The sequence below is a fragment of the Malaclemys terrapin genome, chromosome 1 (assembly GCF_027887155.1).
Source record: "Malaclemys terrapin pileata isolate rMalTer1 chromosome 1, rMalTer1.hap1, whole genome shotgun sequence".
NCBI classification, from domain to species: Eukaryota; Metazoa; Chordata; order Testudines; family Emydidae; genus Malaclemys; species Malaclemys terrapin.
Window position 1 is genome coordinate 318,946,972 of NC_071505.1, and position 26,720 is coordinate 318,973,691.

Below are 26,720 nucleotides of genomic sequence, written 5' to 3' on the forward strand. Positions count from 1 at the left end.
TTTTTAGTAATTCTGATATATGGTATATTAACCGCACTGCCTTCTTTTATTTGCTCCCAGAAAGTGTTTTGGTCAGAATTCTTCTTTCCTTCTCCACTCCCTATGCTGCTCTAACACTCCCTCTTGTATAATCAGTTACAATTCCCACATTTGCTACAATAGAGAAATTAGACACTATTGGAATTTCTGCTTTCTAGTCCCTGTTAATATGTCATATACTTATTTCCTGCTTTTCACGTGCACATATGATTCAGAAGTTTGACCTGGATATTGCAGAGTTCCATCAGACATTGTATTTCAGTGCTGACTTACTCAAGTGTGGTTGATTTACTGGCAGAACATCCCGGGCTTCGGGTTAAATAAAAAGAATGCAAGCAACCCTATCTTCTGTGGAGTGGATGAATGTTAGCAGCATATCTTTCTCAGTTGGTAGAAAAGGTGGACTAGTTAAAGCAAAGGACAGTTGTTTCCAGTGTACTGTGAAGCCCAATTAAAATATATTGCCTCTGACATTCTAATCACAGCAAGCGAGAACTGTGGTGTAAACCTATGTAAAGATTGACTAGACAAGGGAACATTTCAACTAGGAGCATGGACAGTGCTGGGTCAGCAATTAAACGTGATCTGTTAACAAGGGAATTACACTTCTTCATTATAGCCAGTACTTTGCTGTGCTAGAAAAAAGTACAAATACACCCAAATGTAGGTTGAATTCTGCCATCCTTAATCTAGTAACTCTTGTTGATTTTAATGGAAGTTTTGCTTAACTCAGAACTGCAGAATTTGGGTCCTATTTTTTTTAAGATGAAAACTTTCCACTAACCATTTAATTTTATCCTTTTTACTGGTTGTTTAGGACTCAGTCCTGCAACGTACTAAGCACTGTTTGGCGGTACTGACCAATCCAAATTCTGTTTACTTCAATGGGAGTTGACAATGCTCAACATTTCAGAGTGTTCCACGCATTGCTGATTCAAGTCTTTATTTACTTGAAAAGTGTGTGTTGGGGGAGATGGGGTGAGAACAGTTCATCTTGAAGATTGTTTGAGTAAAGCATTTTTATAATAGTTATACTGACAACCCAGGCTTTTAAAAGTTTCAGATTGTTTTGCAGCCAGAGTTATTCACTTGTCAGAAGAGTAGGTGATGAACTATTAAAATGCTTCCATTTACTGTATGAAGCTTGGTGTTTACAGTCATGAGCCAGTGAAAAGCAACCTGAGGAAAAACAAAAAAAGATTTTCTTACCATGGAGTTTGCACCATTTCTTTTAGTTCCTGTTTTTCTTGGGCATCCTACAAAATTCCCCTTTTCCCCAAGAGCTCAGAAGTATTCAGTCAAACATGAAGTTGTTCTTTAAAAGAAGGGAAAAAACAACTTTGGTTGCTGATATATGGACAATATCTGGTGGTACTTAAATATTTTTCTTGTCACTTTATATGGCAGATCATCTCTTTGTGCCATTGACCTCCCACATTGTGCTGCAGCACACCAATATTTGTGGTGTGGGGGAGGATTTGCCATTCATAACTGAATTAGAGAAATCTCCATGGATTTCTTGTTCTTTGTACTTGGAGCTTGTCTACATGGTACGTTAGTGTGCATCAACTGGGGTGTAAATTCTGCTGCGCACCACTGTGTCATGGATTAACTGTCCTTGTGGACCTTGCTGGTGCACACTAAAAGTTTCATTAGAGCATTGATGTAGCATTGTTTGAAATGGGACACACGCATACATATTCACAGCTTTATTGTTGCTTCTCTCTTTCAGAGGGGATCTAGTCCCCTGATTCTTTCAAATACTGCTCCAAAATTTGGGAATCAGATTTTGTTTCCCTCTTTACCTCTTTCTCCCCTGGTTGTGAGATGTAAATTCTGCTTTAAGAGCAAAGTGGTAGGAGTTAGAGAATGTAAATAAAACATATAGATAGATTAGATATAATCATAACACAGAGATTATATGTAGATGGATGTTACTATTTCTGTTCTGAGTCAGGCAAGGGACTGTTCTTTAAATTAATGGGAAAAATAATTGTGCTTCCCTATTTAAACAACAACTGCCATTAGACCCTTAAATACTTCCTATGTAAATAATGCTTGTTGTGTTGTTAAACTGTTGTTTTTTTGCCTTCCTGTATCTGGAACATCATACTAATTTCTACAAGTTGTGACTACTAACAGAGAGCAATCACCTCACAGACTTGTACCGAAAAGAAGAGACCATCAGTGTCGGAGGAAATGGCTGCATCCACAGTCCCCGCTTCCCGAGTAGCTACCCCAGGAACCTGTTACTGACATGGCGGCTGCTTTCGACAGAGAATACAAGGATACAGTTGGCCTTTGATAATCAGTTTGGATTGGAGGAGCCAGAAAATGATATCTGCAGGTGAGAGAAAAGCTATCCAGAGAGCTAATCATGTCATTTTAAAAATCAGCTGACCAAATGTCTTGCACGGTGCTTTGGAGGGGTCCATTAGGGATTCCGTTTCAGATTAACGAGATATCTGGCTACCAACACTACAAACCAAACTCTCTGAATAAACTTACTTGCCTCAGGCTTGAACTGTTTCCTATGAATTGAAATCCTTGCGTGGTATTTTAAATGCAGCATACTCAAGTCTTAGGCACTGCTGGCTCCCTGCACAAATACTGAAAGAATGGGGTTTTGCCCACTGTAATTAAGGACAATGGATGTTTCTTTTTTCAGCTATGTGTGAAACACATTTTTTTTTCAGTATGTCAGTTTAGACAGCAGGGTATTTGCTGCGAGGGAAGGGGCAGACAGGGAAGAACAAGGGTAGGGGAACAGTGTGCTGTGGTCTTGGAATTATATGGCCAGAATGATTGACTGGCTGTTAACTCTCTTTAATTATTATTTGCATCTCTGTATAATTTGTTTTAAGTGTTTGAAATGTAGCTCCAGAGTCAGCAGTCTACTCTGGCTGCTTTGTGCTACTCTGGTGAGGCAAAGCAGCTGTAAGGTCAGTTGACGGCGCTGGTTTGGCCAGGTTTATAGCTTTTCATCCCTAGAACGTACAGTTGAATTTGGCCGATAATTAATAAAATAAACTAATTAAAATGTTTCTGTTCATGTTTTTGTTATTCAGTATTTCGTGTGGGAGGGAAAGCCCAAAGCCTTCCCAGACACTTTCCAGGGCACATCTTCAGAAGCCAAATTGCTGTGTGGCAGCATTGGCACATCAGCTTCTAACCCTCTGCCTGACTGTTATTACTTATTGCTACACCTATCCAGAAAAACTGGGTTGTTTTCTTTCTGCTCCCACCCTCTTGCATGTCTTCTCCCGACATCTTAATCAATTAATTTGTATTTAGAGGGTTTGGTGAGTCTGTGTGGTTTTATTATTATTTTTCCATGTTCTGCATTACCAATGAACTGAGAGAACCATTCCAGTCAGTTTGTTTTCCAGTTAATGACAAAAGAATGCAGACTCAACCTCGCTGTCCTTCTCTGCATGTTTATTATGTTGGCAGCTTTTACTCTGCTCTAAGAAAAAAGAAGAACAGGAGTACTTGTGGCACCTTAGAGACTAACAAATTTATTAGAGCATAAGCTTTCGTGGACTACAGCCCACTTCTTCGGATGTAGTCCACGAAAGCTTATGCTCTAATAAATTTGTTAGTCTCTAAGGTGCCACAAGTACTCCTGTTCTTCTTTTTGCGGATACAGACTAACACGGCTGTTACTCTGAAACTTGTCATTACTCTGCTCTGTCACTGTTGGTGTAAGAGCAATTGCAGTGTAATAATAGTTACCTTCTAGGACCACAGGGGCTATGCGGGAATGCAGAGACTAATGTTCATGGAAACAGCCTGTTAACATTCTACATAGAGAATAAACTATGGCTGACCTTAAATCATTTCAGCCTTGAAATGTGGATCTAATTTACTGTGGAAAAGGATGAAGTGTTCTCTTGTAAAGGGCCATTAAAGGTGATGACATGGTGAGGGGAAGTCAAGTCATTATCGACATACTGGATTTTGACCATGACTGCGGACAATCTGTCTGCTTTCAAAAGCTACAAATTTATGAAGCAGAGAAGCAAAGACCTTTCAGAATATGTAGTGCCTATAAAAGCTGGGAAAATATCCCAGTCTTTATAGAAATACAGCCTTACCCTGAGTTGTAGAAAGGCTTTTATTTACATGATATTATTACTAGAATGAGGAAGTTCCAAGGGTATTACTTGGAATGATTTTCAAGCTTGTTAAAGACCCTAAGGTAAGTAACAAGCAATATTATTTTACTCCTTTGGAGAAACTGTTGGGGTTTTTTTTTTTTTTAATCTGTTTTTTTTCCTCAATTTTACTTTCAGATGCTCTCTCTGGCCCTACTTCAGCAAAACATTCAAGCACATTCTTACATTAAAGAATGCACCTAAAGTTAAACACATATTTAAGTGTTTTGCTGAATGGACAGCTGAATCAGGGCCTCTGCTCCTTAGCCTCCTTTCTGCTGCTTTGGCCCTTACTCCTTTACCCAAGAATCTCCTGGTTGTTTACTTTCACATTTTTCATTAATGTTACTAATTTTAAGTTACTATGAAATTTAAATAGGCTGAAACTCATTTGGGGCTGGGAGCTGGAAAGGAGAACTTCTTTACTTAACTGTTTGATTGAATCTAAATCTTCTGTGCTGTCGTTTGAACCCATTGCCTCTTGTCCTGCCCTCAATGGCAAGAGAACAACTTTTCTCCATCTTTTTTATGGCAGCCTTTCAAGTATCTGAAGACCGCTATCTTATCCCTTCCTCCTCCCAATTTCCTCTTTTCCAAACTAAACATACCCGGTTCCTTCAGCCTTTGCTCATAAACATCCTCTTAGGTCTCTGAACTAGACCCCTCTGTCTGCCTTGTCTCCACCTTTCTGCCACAGGCTGAATGGAACACTTGGGGCCTGACCCAACTGCATTGAAATCAATTGTTGAAATCTCATTGTTGTCAGTAAGCTTTGGATCAAGACTTTGATTGCTGCCCTCTTGGTCATCCACAGCAAGACTGTGGAAAACTCAATAAACTATACAAGCTACTGACAAAAATGTATGGACAATCTGGTACTACTATAGCTATATGTAACCTAGCTCAGTGGTTCTCAAACTTCATTGCACTGCGACACCCTGCTGCCAACAAAAATTACTACATGACCTTAGGCAGGGGTGGGCTGGAGCCCGAGCCCCATCCCCCTGGACTTCAACCCTTGGGCTTCGGCTTCAGCCCTGGGTGGCTGGGCTCAGGCTTTGTCTTCAGCCTCAGGCCCCAGTGAGTCTAAGGCTGGCCCTGGCAACCCCATTAAAATGGGGTCACAACCCACTCTGGGGTCCCGTCCCACAGTTTGAGAACCTCTGACCTATGCTAACACAGTGTGGCTCTTTGTTCCCCTCTAATGGCTAGACATGTATAGAGGTTTATGAGTCAATGGACTTAGCTCAAGCAGTGGTGGTCATGAGTTCAGTCCCTGCAGATGACCTAACTAGAGGGGTCATTACATATACAGTCTAAATTCTCTGTGTCAATTAAGGTAATCATCCCAAAATGCCTCATTGCTGAACTACTATCTTGATCTAGTTCAGGGATCAGCAACCTTTGGCACACAGCCCAGCAGGGAAATCCGCTGGTGGGCCGGGCCGGTTTGTTTACCTGCAGCGTCTGCAGTTTCGGCCGATCGCAGCTTCCACTGGCCATGGTTCGCCGTTCCAGGTCAATGGGGGCTGTAGGGATGTGCTGGCCGCCCCTTCCCGCAGCCTCCATTGGTCTGGAACGGCGAACCGCGGTCAGTGGGAGCTGCGATTGTCCAAACCTGCAGACGTTGCAGATAAACAAACCGTCCCGGCCCGCCAGCGGATTTCCCTGACGGGCCGCGTACCAAAGGTTGCCAATCCCTGATCTAGTTTATGTCTGCCCAAAATCAAAATTGTTCTCTCCCTTACATAAAATTGTGTTAAATTTACAGGCTGTTTAATAGCTACATAAATCAAATGTGGTATGGTTATTTTGTAGCAAGGATAAATGTCTGTAAAGGTATCCTCATTGCAGCATGGTAGGGAATATTGTATGCTTTCACTCCCAATAGCAAAAAAAACAGACAAACAACACCACATACCACCACCCTAAGTATTGAAGATTTTTAGAAAGTAACTTTCAGCTCAACATATCATGCACTAAACTAGCGTTTTCACCATCTGTAATTTTTAATCAAGTGTTTCATAGTGGAAACCAATGTACATTTGACTAGTTTTTTGAGCAGTGTTCCTGTGTAGCGGCAGCAGCTTTATGTATTGAGAATGTATTAAATTATCAAACTATTCTGCAGGTATGACTTCGTGGAGGTGGAAGATCTATCTGAAACTAGCACAGTTATCCGAGGACGGTGGTGTGGTCACAAGGAAATTCCTCCAAGAATAACATCCAAAACAAACCAAATAAAGATAACCTTCAAATCCGATGACTATTTTGTGGCTAAACCTGGATTCAAGATTTATTATTCCCTTGTGGTAAGTAACTTAACTACTCAGTGGGTACAAGACATGTCAGAGTGTGAAAGAACAGCAATATTTGGAGACTGGATGACATTGCTAACTACAGCTGATCACAACATTAATTAACTGTAAATACTTTCCTTCCAGCAACTACATAAGGCACAGATAAAAGCAGTTTTGACATCCTATTATTAAATATAAACTAAAGACAAGTCCATCACAAGACTTATGCTAATAATATGTTTCAGAAACACTAGCACTTTCTGTACTGAGGCTGCAATTTCAATGCACTGACAAACACCACAGCAATGACAGTTGAAATAGTTGCTGTTTAAACTCCATTTTGATACTCATTTGACATCAAAGAAAAGTACGGTCAGGGAGTTAGGACTGTGATTCTAAGCAAGAAGTCAGGAGTTTAATCCACGTACAGTAAAATACATGTAGTACACTGTGTTAAGGGTCAAACTGTTGTTATAAACTCTATGGTTCTTTGTATTATGTAGCGGTATTGTCATAGTAGAACACATCGATTTGATGAGATGAAAGCCCTCTGTTTTTAAAGAAGCAGGAATATTCATTAGTCTTAAGTAGATTTTGAAACAAATGTGTTTTCCATGTATTGCCCTCAATAATATTATAATCATTTTGGTGCAATATATCTGAACAGAGGTGAGTTTTGCAATCAGGTGGTAACTTATTACCCTAACGTAATTAAGTTTTCATATCCTTCACAATCCAGATTTTTTTTTATTCAATCCAGTGTTACGTATTCAGGCTTTCTTATTCCTGTTAGCAATAAGGTTAGATTTGTCCTAGGAAAAATCCAATATTTACACCATTTCACTTCAGCTAATGGCTTTTGTGTGAGCATATACTATTGTACACTGAGCCCATTCCATGCCTAAATATGGGCAATATATAGTAAAGACATATTTAAGGCTGCAAATTCAGAACCAGATGCTGCTTCCATGTATTTAAACACTGGGCCTACTCATGGAGTAAAACACTACTCTGTGTGAGTAAAGATGGCAGAATCTGGAGCTTGATTTGAAGGTAATCTAGCAAGACTAACATTTATGTTGTTGCAGTCCATGGAGTACCACAATGCATAAACATTTAACCAGTTAAGCAGCCTCTTTTACATCATGTGTATTTAATATTTATAGAAAATCTCTGTTACAATTAGCTAGCTTTACGTAGCGACCATGTACAGCTCGTATAGGGCAGTTGGGTTTTGAGAAAATGACTGTTATCATTCAAGCAGAGGATATTCAGCACTAGAAAGCTCAAAGTGTAGTTGCTATACCTGTGTAATGCTTAGAGTGAGTAAACAGAATGTTGTGCCGTTTAGCTAGTGTATGTGAGAGAATATTCTCCAAACACAATCTTAAAATGAAATGTTCTTTTTCTCAGAATCTGTAGGAGACAGGTGGTAGTCATGGGATGAAGATTAAATTTATTTAGCTGCTGTTCAAAGTTTAAATTGTCCATTCAAAGATCCATAGGATTAATAGTCAGCAGACTCAACCCTTAGTTAGTAGTCTTCACAGTCTCTCAGGACTGAGTATATACAGTGGATATACTGCACGCCGCTGACCCCTGAAGGTTGAACTCAGCATGCATTTGCAGGCAGCAAGTTAGAAAATATTATTGGACCATGCATATGATGCATCAGATGAAATAAAATATATTTAAATTGTTTTTTTTCTTTGCTCCACGGCCATTTCCATCATTAGGCTATTTTTTGAACTTTCTTGGGAAACCTTTCTGGTAACAAATGCACACAACTTTATTAAAAAAAAAAAAAAATCCTGAATTAAAATAGACATTTTAGAGTTTGGGAGGGGGTCGCTGCTGGTTACGTGCACCATGCTCATCTCAATAATCTTTAGAAAAGAATCAAAGCAAGCGAACAGAGTTTGCCAGATTAATTGTATATTTTGGTCTTGATGCAGGAATTACTAGGTGAAATTCTGTGTGTTATGCAGATCAGACTGGATGGTGGATTCTGGCTTTGAAATCTATGAATCTTCATGGACACTAGTTAAATTCATTTAAACTGGTGCATATAAACTTGTTTGTCAGTTCACCACTTCTGCATGTGGCACAGATTGAGGCACTGCAATGCATATATTTTTCAACAAGAAGAAAGAGCTATGTCTGTTATCACCTCCTTCCATTCTTCCCATTTGGAGAAACAAAAAATAGCCATAAACAAGAAAGGGTCATTTTTACAAACAGGCTTTTCAAAGGCAACTACCAAAGTTGCACCTCTGCATATGCACATGCTTATGTAAAATGAGTCATTGCACATAAACCAGTACTTAGGCATGTAAAGGCCCAGTTTGTGCACAGATGTTGCATGCTCAAACTGCAAAACTATTGCAGTGCAATTGCCAGCTCAACATAGGCACCTATTTCTCCCTATATTTTCTTATAAAATCTCCTTTTTCTTCAAGCTTCACAGCCCTAGAGCACAAGCATCAAACTAGTCTAGATATCACCCGTGCCAGCTGTTATCCATGAGCTGGATTTAGCCTGCAAAATTGTTTGAAATACCTCCCTTCCTTGTTCTTCTTTTCCACTGTGTGGTTGGTTTTTAAAAGGATTTTTAGGTGGTGGTGGGGAGGGGGTGTTCCTTCACTTATTTCCCTTATAAAATATAAATGCCATGGTCCATGCCTAAGCTTATGCATACCTATGGGGAATCCTTAGGATCATCTGACTCCCATATTTTGTATAATTAAATTACTTTAAGTGTATAGTATTTGCATTGAAAATGAAGCACAAAATCTTCAGCTGTCATATACCTGTCTTAACTTCAATAGAGCTACTTCCAGTGAAGGATCTGATTCATTGTTATATTGAGTTCAGTAAGCATTAGGTACACACGATCAGATACAATGTGATGTAGGGAGTTAAAATGAAAAATTGTATTGCTCACATGCAAGAAATCCCCACTCACATAAGTAGTTTCATACCTGCCAGGGAGACTGCTTTTGGAAATGAGCAGAATCGGGCTCTGAATTTTAAAAACATCCCATCATGAATGTATAAAGTAATAGTCAGGAAGTAGTCCATGAACAAACTCCAACAAAATTAAAAGTTGATGTTTTAAATTAAAATTCTCAATCCTGCATCTGATTTTGATTAAATGGAATAATTAGAAAATGTTAAATTCCAGCTGATAATTAAAGTAATTATTTTGGCTTGTTTGTTTTACAAGAGGCGTATATCCGTTATATATTGACATTAATACATTGTTATTGTATACCCTAACTGGCCTCTAAATTCAATGCATATTTGGGAACTTTGATTTTAAGTATTACTGGCAAAAAATGTTCCAACAAAGCTAGAAAATGTATTAAAAAAGGAAAGTCAACAGAGTAAGGAATCAAAACAAATTCCATTTTTATTTTAATTTTTGTTCTGCTCTTCTCTGTAATACCATTTAAGAAATATGAAAATATAGGGGTTTTAAACCAGTTTTCCTTTTTTGTGGCTAATATTGCAAACCGAATCTGATGTACCTCATTGTTAATGAGGAGCAACTCCACTGAAATCTGTGGAATTATACCAGTATAAAACTGATTGGGGTGTTGCTACATTACATCTAAAGTGTTTTTTGTTTGTTTCAAATGAAACTTCTTTTATGGAAGAGTCTAATAAAATTTCATAGAAATGAGAAATTTTGAATCTTCCTGGGGAATTTGATAGAGAATTATATTCTTCCTATTAATACAAGATACACACTCCCTGTCTGATTATCTAGTAATAACACTAGTCAAAAAACAGAAAGAAAAATCACAGACATGTTCATGAAAATTAATTGCTGTTTTTTGTCAGATTTTTGATCAGCTCTGATCAAAATGGAGCTGACAAATGGAGTCCAAATGCCGGATTTAAACTGTTCGGCACTGTCCCATTAAGACTCAAATAAACACCAACAAATTAAGCGTATTTAGGCCATGTCTATGCTTACTAGGGATCGACGCTGCAGCGATCGATGCAGCGGGGGTCATTTAGTGGGTCTAGTGAAGACCCGCTAAATCAACCGCAGAGTGCTCTCCGGTCAACTCCGGTACTCCACCGGAATGAGCGGAGTAAGGTAAGTCGACAGGAGAGTGTCTCCTGTTGACACAGTGTGTTCTACGCATTGCAGTAATTCTACCTAAGCTATGTTGACTCCAGCTGGATTAGGGTAACTAGGTCGGCTTATTCTGGTAGTGTAGACAAGGCCTCAGAAAACAAAATATGGTCCTGATGCTGCCACTCCTATTCAAACAAATGCCTCTCTGTCAAGTGATTAGTCGCATTGTCTTCTGTGGATCTAATCATACAAATGATGATTCCAGGATCAGGCTGCAAGATTTTTAATTGAAGTAGTAATAACTGTCATCAATAACAACTTCCTTAAAATTTTTAACATGAAAGCAAAACAATTCACTTATCTTAGTTGGCTAGCAGTGCAAATACAGATTCAGAAATTTTGAGCCCAGAAGAGACCTCACTAACTTGTCCTCCTGTATATCACAGGTGATAGAATTTCATCAAATCAAATGAAAATTGAGCCAATTTCTGTGTAGGGCTGTGTGGATATTTGTCCTCTATGCTTTAGTTTAAGTGGTTACTTTTTTTTTTACAGGACAGACACTTCACTGATGTCTCCAAGACAAAATAGGTTGCCTGGAAACCTACATAATATGTTGCATGTGAAAATATATATGATAATAATGTGCAATTATTTTCAATGCTTTTAAAATCCAAAGAAAGAATCTCAGTAGGTTTTTTGGGGGGAGGGGGGTTGAGGGGGGGGCAGGTGAGTGATTTTGGTTTTGTTAATGAAATGATCAGGAATGAGATAAATCACATTACAGGGATGTGAGATATTATGTATATATATATTACACACACACTTATCACTCACTGTCCTGATCATTTTTCACTGATTAAGTTTTGATTTCCCATGTATGCTAGACAGGATGGATATTTTCATAAACACTGTACAACAAAAAAACTAATACTTCATGTGATGAAACTCCTGTTTACTTGAGATGCTGGCAGATAACCAACATCTGTGTTCTTGTCCAGAGTGCATCGCCCTCGTATAAAATTGTCAACAAGGGAATCATCTTTCTAGGGACAAAGAGGGGAGAAATGAAGTTCTTTCTAATTATGTAAGACCAACTCGAAGGCTTTAAAATTCCTTCCCCATTTATATGTAAACAAAGGATTTGGGAGATTATATGTGGTCATTTTGTTTAGGAGCAATTGTAACATTAGAAAGAAGCATTAAAAAAAGTACTAAGTGTTCTATACTCATGAAAAGAAAAGAATAAATCTCACACAAGGAAAAGGTTTACAAATCTCTGTTTGCATGTTAAAAGAAACATACTGTTCACTCAGTTAACGTTTGCACTGACCTTGGCTAACTTCTACCTTTCTTGTAGAGGAAGGCGGTTTTCTCTTCATTAGTGCAGAGGCTGGGACTCTGCAGTTCTAAATTCCATTCCTCAGTTTATCTGCTTCATAAGAGTGTTATGAAGAGAGTGAGGTTGTATGGCATACAGGAGCAAAGAGAACTTTTAAGATGTACAAAGCAGCACACTAGAAAGCACACTAGAAAGCACAAAAGAATTGGGCAAAGGAAGCAAAAGTGAGAGTTGTGTAACCAGGATAAGTTGGCTGGAATCATATGGGTGAGCAATGTCCAAGGTCCGGACTATGATTATGGCAGTAGGGATAGAGAGAAAATCATACATTGATAAAGTTTAAGGCCAGAAAGGATCATTACATCATTTAGTCTGACTTCCTGTACATCACAGGCCATAAAATTTCACTCAATTTATGGATTAGGGAGTGAGAAAGAAACAGCTTGGCAATGAAGGTGAACAGACCCAGCTCTAGGCCTCGGCCTACGCAGGCTACTAAGCACCTCCAGCCTGATCATCCCTGTAACAGCTGTTGTCAAGCTGTCCCTTGCCCTGTTTCAAGTGTCTGCCCCGTTAATGGCACCCCCACTTCAAGAGAGCTGCCAGTCATGAGCACTGAGTTGGTGCTTCCTCTGACCCTGGACAATTTTGCAGTGGGGGATAGCCTAGGTGTAGCACCAACTCTTGAGCTAAAGAAGAGAGGAGAATCTGTCTGACTGTCAGTTTTCTGTAGCTCTGTCACCACAGTATCTAAGTGCTTCCCCTGTAAACTCGATCTGCTTGACAAAATCACAAGTGAAGCACTTCAGCTCTCCTTCTTTCATCAGTATAGGAGGTACAGCTTGGGATATATATGGAGTCTTCTGTTTTCTTCTTCCTTCCCCCACATTGTTTTGGTTCTGTTGGGAAAGCTCCTCTGAGTGGAAGGTTCTTCAGCAAGGCCAGAGTGGTCATGCTCTGAATTAGTGTGACCTACTTGGGAAGCTCATTCCACAGCTAAGTCCTCTTCAGCTCAGGATGATTTGTGTCCAGCCTCGTGTGCTTTTTGAATCGCATCATTCCAGGGACATGCAGCTGTCTTGGTGGACCACAGTTGGATATGGGACCATAGATATAGCTGGACTCTGATTTGATGATGGCCTTGAACGTCAGGATTAAGGCCTCCCACAGACTGCAGAAGTAGACTGGGAGTCAGTAGCAGTACAGGGATGATGTGCTTGGGGTGGCATGGGTCATGGAGAAGCAGCCAGCCCCATTCTGAAGAAGCTGGATCCCCTTCTCTGCTTATTTCTGCAGTCCCAGATACAGTGAATTATAGCAATATAGTCTTGTTACCACTGAAGTGTGGTCTCTCTCCAGTCCCACAAGTCTTTTAGTACCACTAGAATTCTCCCTATGATGGTTTTAAGCCAGGTTATGAGTCACAGATGACACTGAGGTTGGGGGAGGATGGAGGAATTATGTTCTCTGGTGGAAAGAGGGTGCTGAGAGGAGTTGAGGGGAAAGACATGAACAGGTCTGATTTTGCTGCTGTGTCGGAGAATAAACAGAAGGGTTGTAGTGAGCCAGTCACAGATGTGACCACAAAGAGAGAGATCAGGAGTGGAGGGATTAATATGAGAGTCACTGGGCTAGAAATTATTCTTAAAGCGAGAAGATTAAGGCACCCATGGGTAAGAAAGAAGAGGAAGAAGAGGGAACCAAGAATGAAGGCTAGTGAGAGCAACACAGAGTGAAAGAGGAGGAAATGGGACCACCTATGGAGAGGCTAACGGAGTGGTCAGAGGCAGGAGAAAAAACATATAAGCAAAGAGACACAAAAACTCAGAGAGGAAGTTGAGGAGGAGGACTGAGAAAGATGAGGATGGAGAAAAGGCCTGTGGGCTTGGCCAAGAAAAAGATCAGTTGTCACCTTTGTATCTCAGTGAAGCTGAGTGGGCAGCACCCGAGTTGCAGAGGACAGAATAGCAGTAAGGGTTGGGAGTAGTCACTGTTGTTAAAGAGCATGGTAATGAAGGGATGGAGAGATGTGCCAAGGCAGCAGGCAGGAAGAATAAAGGGTGCAGGTTTAGGAAAGTTAGTGACATGCTTGAAAGCAGGGGGACAAGAAGCAGGTGACCAGTTCAGTGTTGTTGTTTTCCTGGCAAGAACGCTACCTGATGGGAAGCATCGGAATTAGGAGAGCTGGGTTTTTGGAGAGTATCAAAGGTGGTGAAGAGGCAGGTGGGTGGGGGTGGAGGTTATAGATGTGGAAGTCAGTCACGGGGAGGCAGAGGGGGGAAATACAAAGCTTTTGGCAAGGTGGGAGGAAGAGCTGAAGGAGAGGACAAATAGACAACAGTTATAGACATCTGTCAGACTTCAACTGACAAAGCGATCATTTTCACCTAAAAATAAATTTGAGTCTGTGTTTTCCCAGCTGCAGAGTGGTGAAAAGTTAGCCCTTTCTCCTCATCATTCCCTGATACTTTGACTGCTTAGTTCACATTTGACTCACTTACCGTACAGTATTGTCTACCTGTTTTCCCATAACAACAATCCTAATTGTGTCAGATTCCTGTTGAAAGTCTTCTTTACTGGGTTAAAGGTAGGGAAGGCATGGTTAGGAGCCTAATGGATTCACACCACTATAAGACTCTTGAACTCTGGGTAAGGAATGGCAAGAATTCAAGTGCATGATGGTACTATTTAGCCCTTACTATATACAGCACTTTGTATCATCCAAAGATTAGACAAACATTAGTTATGAGCTCAAGTACAGTACAATAATAAATAATAGAATGTAGCAACTCTTTAAAGGAATGGGTCAATGAGATGCATTAACAGCTTTAGATTTTAAAGAACCGGGGTTCTCTGCTGGTAGCACCTAGCAGTTGTGATAGTTAACTAAGAAGTTTATTGTGTATGTGATTTAAGGTGAAAGAGGGAATTCTTGCTTTTCTAAAAGATCAAGGTAACTTATAGCCAGGAAAATAGGGGAAGGGCTAACTCACTACCAGGAGTGTATATGATATACATTGGCATCTAAGAAACATGTATTTATTATTTCTTACAGTAGCTCCCTGAGGCCTTATTCAGTGAAGGCCACTTTTTTCTGGGTGCTATACAAAGAAAAAGGCCTTCCCTGCCTCAAATAATTTACAGTTGGAGCCCTGCAAATCTGCCGGTATCTGCTTTATATCCGTGGATAGCCCAGCTATAAGAGCCGGGTGGGCAGCAGCAGAGAACCGCGGCAGACCCCCCACCTGCCCTGGGTGAGGGGCCCGAGCAGCCCCCGGGCAGCTCCACAGGTCACCACACAGCAGTGACCAGTGGCGCCGGAACGGGGGGCTTTGCCTGTCCACTTTTCACAGAGGCGGACCCCTCTCCCTTCTCTTTTTCCCACCCAAGGCCCCACCCTCCATTCCCCCCAGCCAAGCCAGCATAGATCCCAGCCGGGAAGCTGTGGGGAAGCCGTGGCGGATCCTCCACCTGCCCACAATGCATGGGGGGGGGCTGAGGGCAGCCCCCAGCTGTGTTCCTGCCCCCCCAGGCTTCCCCCACAGCCAAGGGCAGGTGGAGGGTCCGCGACTCCGCATCAGCTCCCCACAGTTGCCTGCGTGGCTCTCCCCAACCCAGCTCCAGCAGGGGGTGTGCCTCGGAGCCTCAGCCTGGACGCCGTAAGTAGAGCTCTGTAAATCCACGGATATCTGCGGATAGCCTCAGATAATTTTTGCGGATCGCAGATTGGATGCGGATACACATTTTTGTGTCCGTGCAGGGCTCTGTTTACAGTCATGTTAGTAATGAGACAAAACAAAGGGTACAGAACACAGATTTGTGAATACTAGAGATGCATAAATCTGGATAAATAAATAGCCATTGGAGCAGGGGGATTGGATCCTGGGGGGTGGGGGGGGTGCTCTAATCACCAAGCTATATAGCGATCTCATGCCTATGTGCGCTCTCTCTTTGGCCCAGTTACTTGACTGTCTAATTACTTGGCCACAGTCGAACAGCTGCCACAGAGACTGAGGGAGCCCTACATCAAAATACCCCATAACCCACTGGTTAGAGGTGGCAGATCCCTGTTCAAATCTATTTGTAAATTTGGGATTTAGATGCCTAAAGTGGCAGGTAGGTGCCTAAATCCTTTTATGAATCTAGCCCTATGTAGATACTGTACAGAGAAAAGAAGGAACTCCATCTGTTTCCTTAAGGTTACTTCTGCTTAACAGATTTCTGCAGGAGATGACTGGTGAATGTAGACATATGTTGGACTCCCAAGCTCCCTTTAAAACCATATTGAAAAACTTGTGAAAAGCCTTTACAAGAGGCTAGGTTATTGATGTCTTTTAAATGAAAACAAGACTTGTGTGTCTTTCCAGTCTTGCAGAGAGGTGGGCCTCTGAGGCTCGACTTCCAGTTTTGAATTAAACCAATATTATTTATTCCACTACACGTCAATGTTACCTTATAAAGGCTGACACAGACTTCTAGAGTGTTTATCTCAGGCTTGTACTTCAATATCCATTTCATACTCAGAATTGCTTCAGAGTGGTGTGTTGTCATTCTTTGGAATCTAGAAAAACATCTCTGCACTAGGTAAAATGTGGGTATGATGGTTTGCAGAATACATTGTTTAGAGAATAAATTATCACCTTATTTGTTGTAACAGCTATAACCACTCGGAAATACTTATAGCCTTTGATTAAATAACAGTCCGTGTTTTAAGAGTCATTTTAGCTTAGTTTTTGTGGTTGGTTTGTTCTGTTATAGCATAGCTGCAGACAATCATAAAATCTAACAATTTTAAAAAGCTTTCAGGTCATCTAGTCCATCTTTCTCCAAGTGCAGGAATGGCATTTATTTATTGTACATTTATTAGTGTTTTGTCCAGTAAAGCTTTAAATATGTCAAGTAGAGATGAAGACACAAACTAATAAATCACACTATCAGAAATAATTTTTGCCTTGATAGCCTTAATTTTCCCTGTCTTAATGTCATCCCATTCCTTGCTATTATACCTCCTTCCATTATGATAAAGAACTCTCTTTTTCTCATTGGTGTTTAAATCCTTCAGATATTGTAGAGTGTCTTCGGGCCCCCAACCCCTTAGTTATCTCTTAGACAAGCAATAATGTCCATATTTAGCTTTTTAACTTTGCACATAGATCAGTCCCTCCAACCTCCTCACCATTTTTGTTGCTCTTCTCTGAACTCCCAATAGATCAGTCCCTCCCCACCCGATTCCAATGTCTTTCTAGAAGTGAGATGAGCTGAATCCAAAGATCCAAGTGAGATCGCACTGGATCTGTGTAGGGAGACACTATTGCCTCTGCTTCTGCATATTTAACTCAAAATTACACTGTCCCCTTTGACTGTCATAAAACAGTGGAAACACGTGTCTAATTTGCTTTCTACTGTCATCTTAGGGAAAGTCTACACTGCATTTGGAGGTGTGTTTGCAGCTTGGGTAAACATACCTATGCTATCTTTAATCTAGCTAGAGTGACAAAAAATAGCAACGAAAACACGACAGCACAGGCTGTAAGAGCATGTCTACGCTGCCCCACTATTAGGACTAAAGGGGTGGATTGCAGTAGAGGCACAAACTTCATGGTGCTCTTTGAAGAGGACTACATTAGTACGAACTCTGGACCTTTAAGTTTGTGCCTGCAATGTCCACATGGGGGAGTTACAGTACAGCACTTTGGTGCGCACTGCTATTAACACCCCCTTACTCTAAACTGCAGGGCAATGTAAACATGCCCTCAGCCCTAAAGCTTCCAGGTTTTTCTTTCCCTTGGAATATCTGAGACTGGGATGTATTAGCTTTCACCTTTGTGTTATTTCTGACCATCTTTTTAATCTCTCCATGCCCTCAAGTGTTCACAGCTCCTCCTAATGTAATATAATCTGAAAATGTTGTTCTCGTACTTCTTACTCCATTTTCTGGAAATAAATAAAGCTGGTCATCAAATTTATGTCTAAATGAAATCATACTCTACCTACCACTGATCCCTGAACTACTCCACTAGACACTGCCTCACAGCTGAATGCTTTACTATTTGAGATAACCCTTTGTAAGCATTCCCTCATCTACTTTTGAATCCACATGACTGTTTGTATCCAGGCTGAATTGAATTATTTTTGAAATAAGATTTTATGAGACGCTGTTACAAATGCTCTGCTAGAACAGAGATGTATCACGTTTCCTGCTCTCCCGTCAAATCCACTAATTTTATAATTCCAACAAAAACACAGTCCAGTTTGTCTGGGCTATAGTCTCATTGTCTGTGAGAAGAACTTGGACTGATTAATAATTAAAGCCTTGATCCGGTAAATGACTCTGCATAGGCACAGGAGTAGGCCCATACAAAAGTTGCCTGCAGGATCAAGGCCTAAAAATGTTGTTGTTGTTTAGAGCTGAGGAATCCATGTACATGTTGTTATTCAGCGGTATCAAATGTGGATGTGGATGGCTTTCTCTTCTCTGACCTAGGGATGTCCTTGCAAACAAGATTAATTCATCTTAATGGCTTTTGCTTGGTGAACTATTTTAAATATATAAAACAGAGCTATATGGCAAGAGGGAAACTCGTTTTCAAGGTCCCGTTATTCTGTGCTGCAGGTGCAATAGACTATGGCTGTTGTTCCCAGCTGTAGAAATGCTCATTTTTAATGAGTGCCTGTTTCCCAATATATTTCAGTGTATACAGCATTTCTTGCAATAAAAGTTTCCATATGACTGAAAAACTCGTTACAGCATTTCTCTCTTCTCACGCCCTTGACTCCATGCAAATGGCACATCACTTCCCCCAACTAGGCCCCACACCTGCAAACAAACACACACTTCACTTTGCTCCTTTGAGTAGTCTCATGTTTGCAGGAGCGGGGCCCTAGTGGAGAAGTGCATGGGTCCTGATTGTTGGATTTACTGCATGTGGGTTCATGTTGCGGCTTGGTGTCGGTAAATTCTACAAAAGCTCTTATGTGGATGTTAGTCACTTAGACCCAGATCCACAAAGGATCCATTGATTTCAAAGAAAGTGAAGATCCTAAATACCTGTGTGGATCTGGGCCTTAGTTATTCTCTTTCCACTCTCTGCCATCATCCTGAATGACAGAGTTAATACTACTGATGAGCAAAGTGGACCCATTTAACATCTTGTCCTTCTAAAGGAGAATCTCTGATTTCTTTTTTAAGTTAAAATAAAACTAATAGTCTCAAGTCCTTTTCCTTGTGAAAATCGTCTTGAAATGTAGGGCCAGATCTTCTGCTGGTATAAATCAGAATAGCTCTGCTGTCTTCGCTGGAGCCAGGGTAATTTACATCAACTGTCTTGCCTGTTTGTCTTTTGTATGGCAACTTGAAAAGTAACATTAAAGGTCGACATCTCAGCTTGCCATCTGCTCAGTTGCTTCCAGTGGCATGAAATGAATAAAACTTGGCCCTCCAGAGAAGGGTCTTAGAGAGCAGAGGTTCACTAGATGTTCCATGGTTTGGATGTCTTCTCCACATTCATATAACGGGCTGTCTTTCATTTCCCATTTGTGTAGCAAGTAATTGCAATGCCTGTGTGAGATTCAAATGTGGTTTGCTGTGATCCATATCTTACGTGCCATGGTGAAGGCAAGTGGATGGTCTTTAGGATCCATAATAAGGTCTTGTTTCTTGGCCCCACTGTTTTCCCACAGTATCTGTCACTTGTCTTTTGGTGAACGTCTTGAGATTTTGACAGCTAACCAGAAGGGGTTCCTGGACTTAAGGCAACATTTTGGAAGGAGTTGGAGATCTTTGTAGATGAGCAAGCCTGGGTTGGTTGTATGGTGGTATTCTTGTATTGTGGCTTCTTGTCTTCGGAGGGATGGTGGCATGATATGCACAAACACGGGGAGCCAGACTGTTGGTGTTGACTTCAGCACTCCTGTGACAATTTTCAGAGCAGTGTTCAGTTGCATGCTGATAAGTTTCGGATCTACGTTACCTGTCCATAAGGGCCTGCAATATTCAGCTGCTGAGAAGACAAGGGCTAAGGCTATCTGCAAGGAATATCTGCACCCCACCTGATCCAGGTTATTTTGTGAATGCTTTAGGCGCTATCAGAATGTGTAGTGTAATATATGCCTTTATAGCTGAGTGCCTCCTGTCCTGTAAGGGTGCATAATGTAAATAAGGCCCTGCATAATCATTTTATGTATGTAAATAACAGTCAGCCAGCCAGCACCTATCCATCATGTTTTAGCTTATGACATCCACTCCCTTTTCTATAAACATGTGAGTTCATAAGGAAAAATCAGCATTACTAAATCTCTGAGAAGAAAAGGCACTCAGGTCAGGTAATGCAAGGAAGCAAAAAATAGGACACTCCATTCCCCGAATATGTAATTTATCTCCATCACAAATGTGTGAAAGTAAACTCTCTGCCTTCTCACCTTAGCAGTAGCTTTCAGTGCTTGCACTGCTGGCTCAGTGCTGGTCAAGTACATTTTCCAGATGCTTTAAGAAATAGATTAAAAACATGGTAAGTTCTTATATTGAGAACTCCATGATATCCCTGGACTAGCACAAATGTAGGTTTTCTGCTTCAGCAGTGCCTGTTTACTAGAGGTTCTCAGCCTGAACAAAGAAGGGGGTGGGGAAGGTAAGTAACATTAAAACAAATCAAAGTTAAAAATTACCAGCTATAGCCTGATTGTAGTTTAAAAAAACACTGACAGGTGCTCAGTAAAGACTCAAAACTTAGGGCCAGATAGTGAAAGGTTCCTGCCTGAAGGTGCAGAGAGCCTCCTCCCAGTGTTTCCTTCCTTTAGTCTCCATGCAGGGACAACCACAGTGGCAGACCTTGCACTCACCTGAGCACAGTGACTGCTTCCCTCCAGCACAGCCATGGGAGATGGATGGAGACAGAGATGTGACCCCACCCACCCCGCCCCACAGAGGGGAGGGCATGCTACTGCCCCTTAAGAGGTGTGTAATAACAGCTGTGCTCCCGCAGTGTGACTGGTTGCTCTGTGAGGTATGGTACCTAAGAGCCATAATGCTTCTTGGAGCTCCTCATTAGACAATAGGGTATCCCTAGTGCTGCAGAGAGCAGAGCTATCACCTCCCTGGTCCATGATGTGGTATCTGTGTATGCAGCCCAAAGTCGCCTTGGCTTTTTGTGTCACTGTATCACACTGCAAACTAGCATCAAGTTTTTCCTCTGTTATCACCCCCAGCCTTTGTTTGGCATTAGTTCTTTGAGTTTCCCCCTACCATTGAGTACAGTATCCGGTTCTGATTCTTTTTCTCCGTTTACATTTTTTTTAATTGGAATCTTGTAAACAAATTGGAAAAGAATATAGAAAAATGTTATTTCTATGTAATCTATATCAGTTATAGGAATCTTAAGTGTTACTTGTAACAATAGTAGGTAAAAAACAGAAGTGTGAAAAGTTTTAACACGAGTAATAATTTGTGGAAACACATAGAACTGGTGCTTAAAACTAAGTTGCTTTTTTTCCTTCTCTAATTATTAGGCTGTGGTCAGGTTAAAATAATCCAAATAAGCAATATTCTTCATTGTTTGCACTAAATCAGCAGCTTTTGATCCCATAAGGAAACCAAAAAGCTGGCAGAAGACGATGCTTGTATTCTGCAAAGTTGTGATTCTTGGGGTTTGGGTGGTTGTTGTTTTTTTCTATTGTTGTTATTATCATAGAAAGTTTATATAGCATGTCCTTAAAAGGGCCACGTCTGCCAGTCAAAGCGCGAGGGTGAACAAAGTGTTTTGCTTTGCATTATCCCTCTGAACATGACACATGCTTCTGAGGCATGTTTACTGCAAAATGAAATGGATTTCCTTGAAAGTGAACTCAAAACAAATGGAACCTTCAAAAGAAATCAATAGCTGGGATTGCTGTTGGAGCAGCTAATGTCCCTCCCCGGTATTTTTTTACATTGTATCCCAGCATTAGAGCTGAATCTGCTTAGATTCAGTTAAATCATTTTCCCCACCTTGTGTTTCACCCAAATCTCAGCTCAGCATTTCCTGAGCACGTCAGAGCACTCAACAAATCATCCTAATGAGAAAGCAGAGAATTTGGAATATTAAATATACATAGGTTATATTTGTAAGTGAATTTTATGTTTTATTTTCCATAATATGTGGAATGTGCTTAAATTTCCTAGAAACAAGGGTGCAGGAAAAATAATCTTGTTTTCTAGGAGTTTTTCCTTCTTGAATGTTTTCCCCATGCATGACCCTAATTACAGGACCACTTAGTATGGGCACACTTTGGAATCAGTCACACCAAGAGTAATACTAGCTTAACTACACATGCTGTCAGTGCTTTCTGTTAATTTGAAGGACTTCTTTGCTCACATGGGTGCTGTCGGACTAGTAAATTGTCAATGTTTTTTTATTTTTTGGGGTGGGGGCAGGTTCAATTTTGCTCAGGGCAGCTTTTACCTATTACTGAGGAAGCTGCCTCCAAACACTGTCAGTCAGCATGACAGAAGTTCACCAGAGTCCTCTCAATGGCATTGGATTCTGCATTAAGAATGAGATTCCGACTCCTGGGGTCAGTGTGTTCAAGCAGGGAGAACTGGTGTTACAAAACCACCTTCTCCACCACCGTTAGTACACAGCTTTGAACTCCTGCAGCAGAACTCATGCCAGTAAGCATCTATTCAGCATCGTGCCCAGTGTAGTGCTAAAATCTGCATCTCCATTAAAAATGACCTCAGAGTGACAGCTAAATATTTACATTTAATGCTGTTGATTTACATTTTGTTCACAATCATTTAACTTTGTGGCATGCACCCGGTCCTTGATGTTAACAAACTGGCCCTTATAGACCCAGGGCTGAGGATGGATATATTTTATAAATTGAAAATAATTAAACCTAATGCACACTTTGTACATCATACCAGTGAAGATTCTTATGCCTCTCACATTGCTACATGCATCAGATGGGGAAGCTCAACAGCAGCTTAATGTTAGTTGGCATCTTGTTTTTCAAAGGCAGAGCTGTTGTCTTATATGGGATAAAATGTTATCCTGCTTTTAAGATAGTTTATTTAAATGTCAAGTGTTCTGTGTCTTGGACTTTCTTATAACATACCTATACCCCTCACCCCATCGCCGTTATTCCAATAACAGGGGAAGGAATAAGAGGATTATTGACCAATCTAGCCCAAGGGGCCAATGCCAGGTGCCCCAGAAGGAATGAACAGAACAGGTAATCATCAAGTGATCCATCCCCTGTCGCCCATTCCCAGCTTCTGGCAAACAGAGGCTAGGGACACCATCGCTGACCATCCTGGCTAATAGCCATTGAGACACACCAAATAGACACATCAAGCTGAGATTGACTTAGATCATAATTATAGCTGAAAACTTTAGTCTTCTTCTATAGAGTTTGGAATCTCAGACTTACTATTCTACTATAAAAAGTGAATATGTCAGCACTGATCAGAAGTGATTCTGGATGTCATTTCACACTCGTATTAACATAGCCAGAATTGATTATAGGATTATAGCTACTGATATCTAGTGGCAGCTGGGCTTCAGGAACTCAATGAATTTCAAAACGAATATCATTTCCATTAAATTCCATAGGGTTTTAGGGTATTTTCTGTAGAAATGTATTGGGTTCATCCCTATTGAATTCTATAGGACTTTTCCACAGGGTCTCTCCTAACACTGCCAATCTTGAGGTATCAATTCTATAATGCTAACCTGCTGTTTTTCCTCTATCCATGAGGGCAATCAATGAAAGGAAGTCCTCATATCCCCTTCCTGCCTTTCAAATGTTTACTGTTTATTCTTATTGCTGCTGTTGCTAATGAGTGCAGGAATATCTGGAAATGAACCTATCAACCCTCCTTATCAATAACCTTCTTTCTACATTTATAAGACATGCAGGAGTGCTAATTCAATCAGATTGATTGGTTTGCCATGGATTATGATATTTTCTTTGGACAGATACATTATCTAATGGAAGGGAGCATCCAGTTGAAGACATCATTATACTTTTAACGGGGTGATAAAAAGGTTTTTTTTTAAATGTACTGCTAACTTTAATTGCCTAATCCGAAGTCCAGTGATATCAGTGGGCTTTGTATTAGGCCCTAAATCTGTAATTTAACTCCTAAATTCTGGGAAACCTTCTGGAAATCAGGTAGTAGGCACATCCATTCTGTTACTTATTCATGGAGGTGATTTGCAGTTGCAGAATGGCAGGTCTGGTTTCAGCATCCAGGTTGAGGCTTGTTTGAAAATGTGAGCAAGCAGCAAACTCAATCATAGATTCACGGAGTTTGAGGCCAGAGAGACTTGTGATCATTTAGCCTGTCCTCCTGCATAACAAGTTATGGAATTTCACCCATAGATTCGTGCATCAAGTCTATAACTTGTGGTTTAACTAGAGCATATAATTGAAGAAAGGTATCCAAACTATGATTTGAAGATTGCAAGCAATGAAGAATTTACCACATCCCTTGGTAATTTGTTTCAGTGGTTAATTACCCTCACTGTTAAAATATGTACTTTATTTCCCATTTGAACTTTGCTGACTTCAGTTTACAGCCACTTTTTATGCATTTGTAAGCTAAAGAGCCTTCTAGTATCAGATATCCCCTTGTGTAGATAATTACAGCTCGTGATCAAGTCACCGCTTAACCTTCCCCTAAGAGTCACAGAGTCATAGGCCTAGTCTTCACTTACCGGCTGGTCCGGCGGCACGCCATCGATGTTCTGGGATCGATTTATCGCGTCTGGTTAAGACGCAATAAATCGATCCCGGATCGATCCCGGAAGTGCTCACAGTCGGCGCCGGTACTCCAGCTCGCCGAGAGGAGTACGCGGCATCGACGGGGGGAGACTTCCTGCCGCGTCTGGACCGCGGTAAGTTCGGACTAAGGTACTTCGAATTCAGCTACGTTATTAACGTAGCTGAATTTGCGTACCTTAGTCCGATTTGGGGACTTAGTGGGGACCAGGCCATAGTGTTTAAAGCCAGAAGGGACCACCAGATCATCTAGTCTGACCTGTACATCACAGGCCACCAACACCACCCAGCCCCCACACACTGATCCCAGCAATTGAAATTAGACTGAAGTATTACAGCCCACAGAATACTAATTCTACTCTCATGCCATGAGAATAGGAGGGACCGAGGTGTACCAATGCCCAACAGTGACCTCCTTTAGTTTTACATTGCAAGGCATGATTTCCAGATGACAAACTATTCTTGTAGCTTTTCTCAGAACCTTTTCTAATTCTTCAGCATCTTTTTTATAGTGTGGCTACCAGAACAGGACAGAGTAGTGGTCTCTTCCCTACTGTATATAGAAGTAATACAGCTTCTCTGTTCCTACTCAATATCTTGTTTTATGGAAGTAGATATCCTTAGACACCCCTAGAAGAGCTATTAATAAATACTGCAGGGATTAGAAAGTGAAAACACACTATGTGATGAATTGAAATTATGGTAAGTGAGCAAATTTACAGGCAGCTTCTAATTTATGCCTGTGTCATTTCTATTCATCTTCAAAACCAAAGTTGCTGTGTGCTACAGTACCTCCTGAAAAATTATCATGAAACAGCCCAAGTGCACAAGTATGAGTATTTATCACAGTGTTTCTTTAATGGAGTTGTAGCTTTACTAATGCTTCTTGCTTGATATAACACTATTCTTTCCATTTTTTTATTATTTCACTTAAATACCTGTCACTTTATTATATGTGATGATTACAGGGTTCACTCCTCTGTAAGCATATCAGCACTGAAGCCAATTACGGGGGAGGGGGGAGAAGGGGGAAATAAAACCTAGTCTCGCCACAACTTGTGCCTGGAATATTAATGTTTACTAGGGTAACTTCTGTGATGAGAATCTGGATGCAGGAAGTTCTTCTATAATCTGATCTGTCTGTCTGTAAACAGATAATATTCCCACCTTGCATTTACTTCCTTGCCTTTATTCATTTAAATATTAACAGAATTTAAAACATTTTTCCTTATGGTTTGCTGTTTCAAGGGTTTTCCCTGTAGGGCCTCCTCTGTCCTATTCCCTACTTCCTTATGTCACAGTAAGATGTTCCAACTACTTTTATGCTCCTAAACTAGAACTGATTGGACATGCCTTTTCTAATATCTGATGACTCAGCAAAATCATCTCTGACATCAGGATAATTCTACGCAGTCCGTTTTATGATGTGTCTAAGACATTTATCACTCTGGCGTCTGAGCACAAATAGGGATCAACTTTTTCTGCTTTTCCATGTTCCTGACTTCAGTTTTTACTTTTCTTTTCTCTCTTCCTTTACCTGGGAGATGATGACTCTTCTGGGAGAGGGGCTTAGATATGTCAGGTTCAGGCCCTTTCAGATCTCCTGTTCCCTCCACCCCTGGGATATTTTCCCTGTACCTTGATCCTGAGAGTATCGTCCTGGGTTTTACTGGCTGTATCGTATCTGTGGAATGTGGTCGTCTTGGTGGTTTGTGGATGGGTAGGCAATCTTTGACTGAGGCTGGTCAAGTCCATTCAGGGTCCTGAAGAATGGGAGTAGGAGCTTTAATTCAATCAGAAAGGTCCAAATTGTTACCTCCCTATTTTTCCAATATTAAGTGCAAATATAGTTTGGGTTTTTTTTAAACAAATGTTTGTTTATTGCTGCTTGAAAATAATGACTACAAAATAGCCAGAAGCCTAGTACTCATGTGCAAACCCTACAAAAACAAATCAGCATGAGCTCATCAGATAGTATGTGATACCTAAACATCTCTCTCAGATGTCCATGGGATTGTTATGAATAGGGAAGG

The 26,720-nt window shown here is 40.7% G+C and overlaps 1 protein-coding gene across 3 annotated transcripts in view; it reads left to right on the plus strand.

The window, feature by feature from the left end:
• Positions 1 to 26,720, plus strand: part of PDGFD (platelet derived growth factor D) — a 180,277-nt gene that overhangs the window by 107,107 nt on the left and 46,450 nt on the right. For 2 of the 3 annotated variants that reach the window (XM_054015568.1, XM_054015566.1), the window contains exons 2-3: positions 2,182 to 2,386; positions 6,328 to 6,508. In XM_054015568.1, the coding sequence (XP_053871543.1) occupies positions 2,182 to 2,386; positions 6,328 to 6,508 (386 nt within the window). The remainder of the gene's footprint in view (positions 1 to 2,181; positions 2,387 to 6,327; positions 6,509 to 26,720) is intronic. The other variant, XM_054015567.1, reaches the window with a different exon arrangement.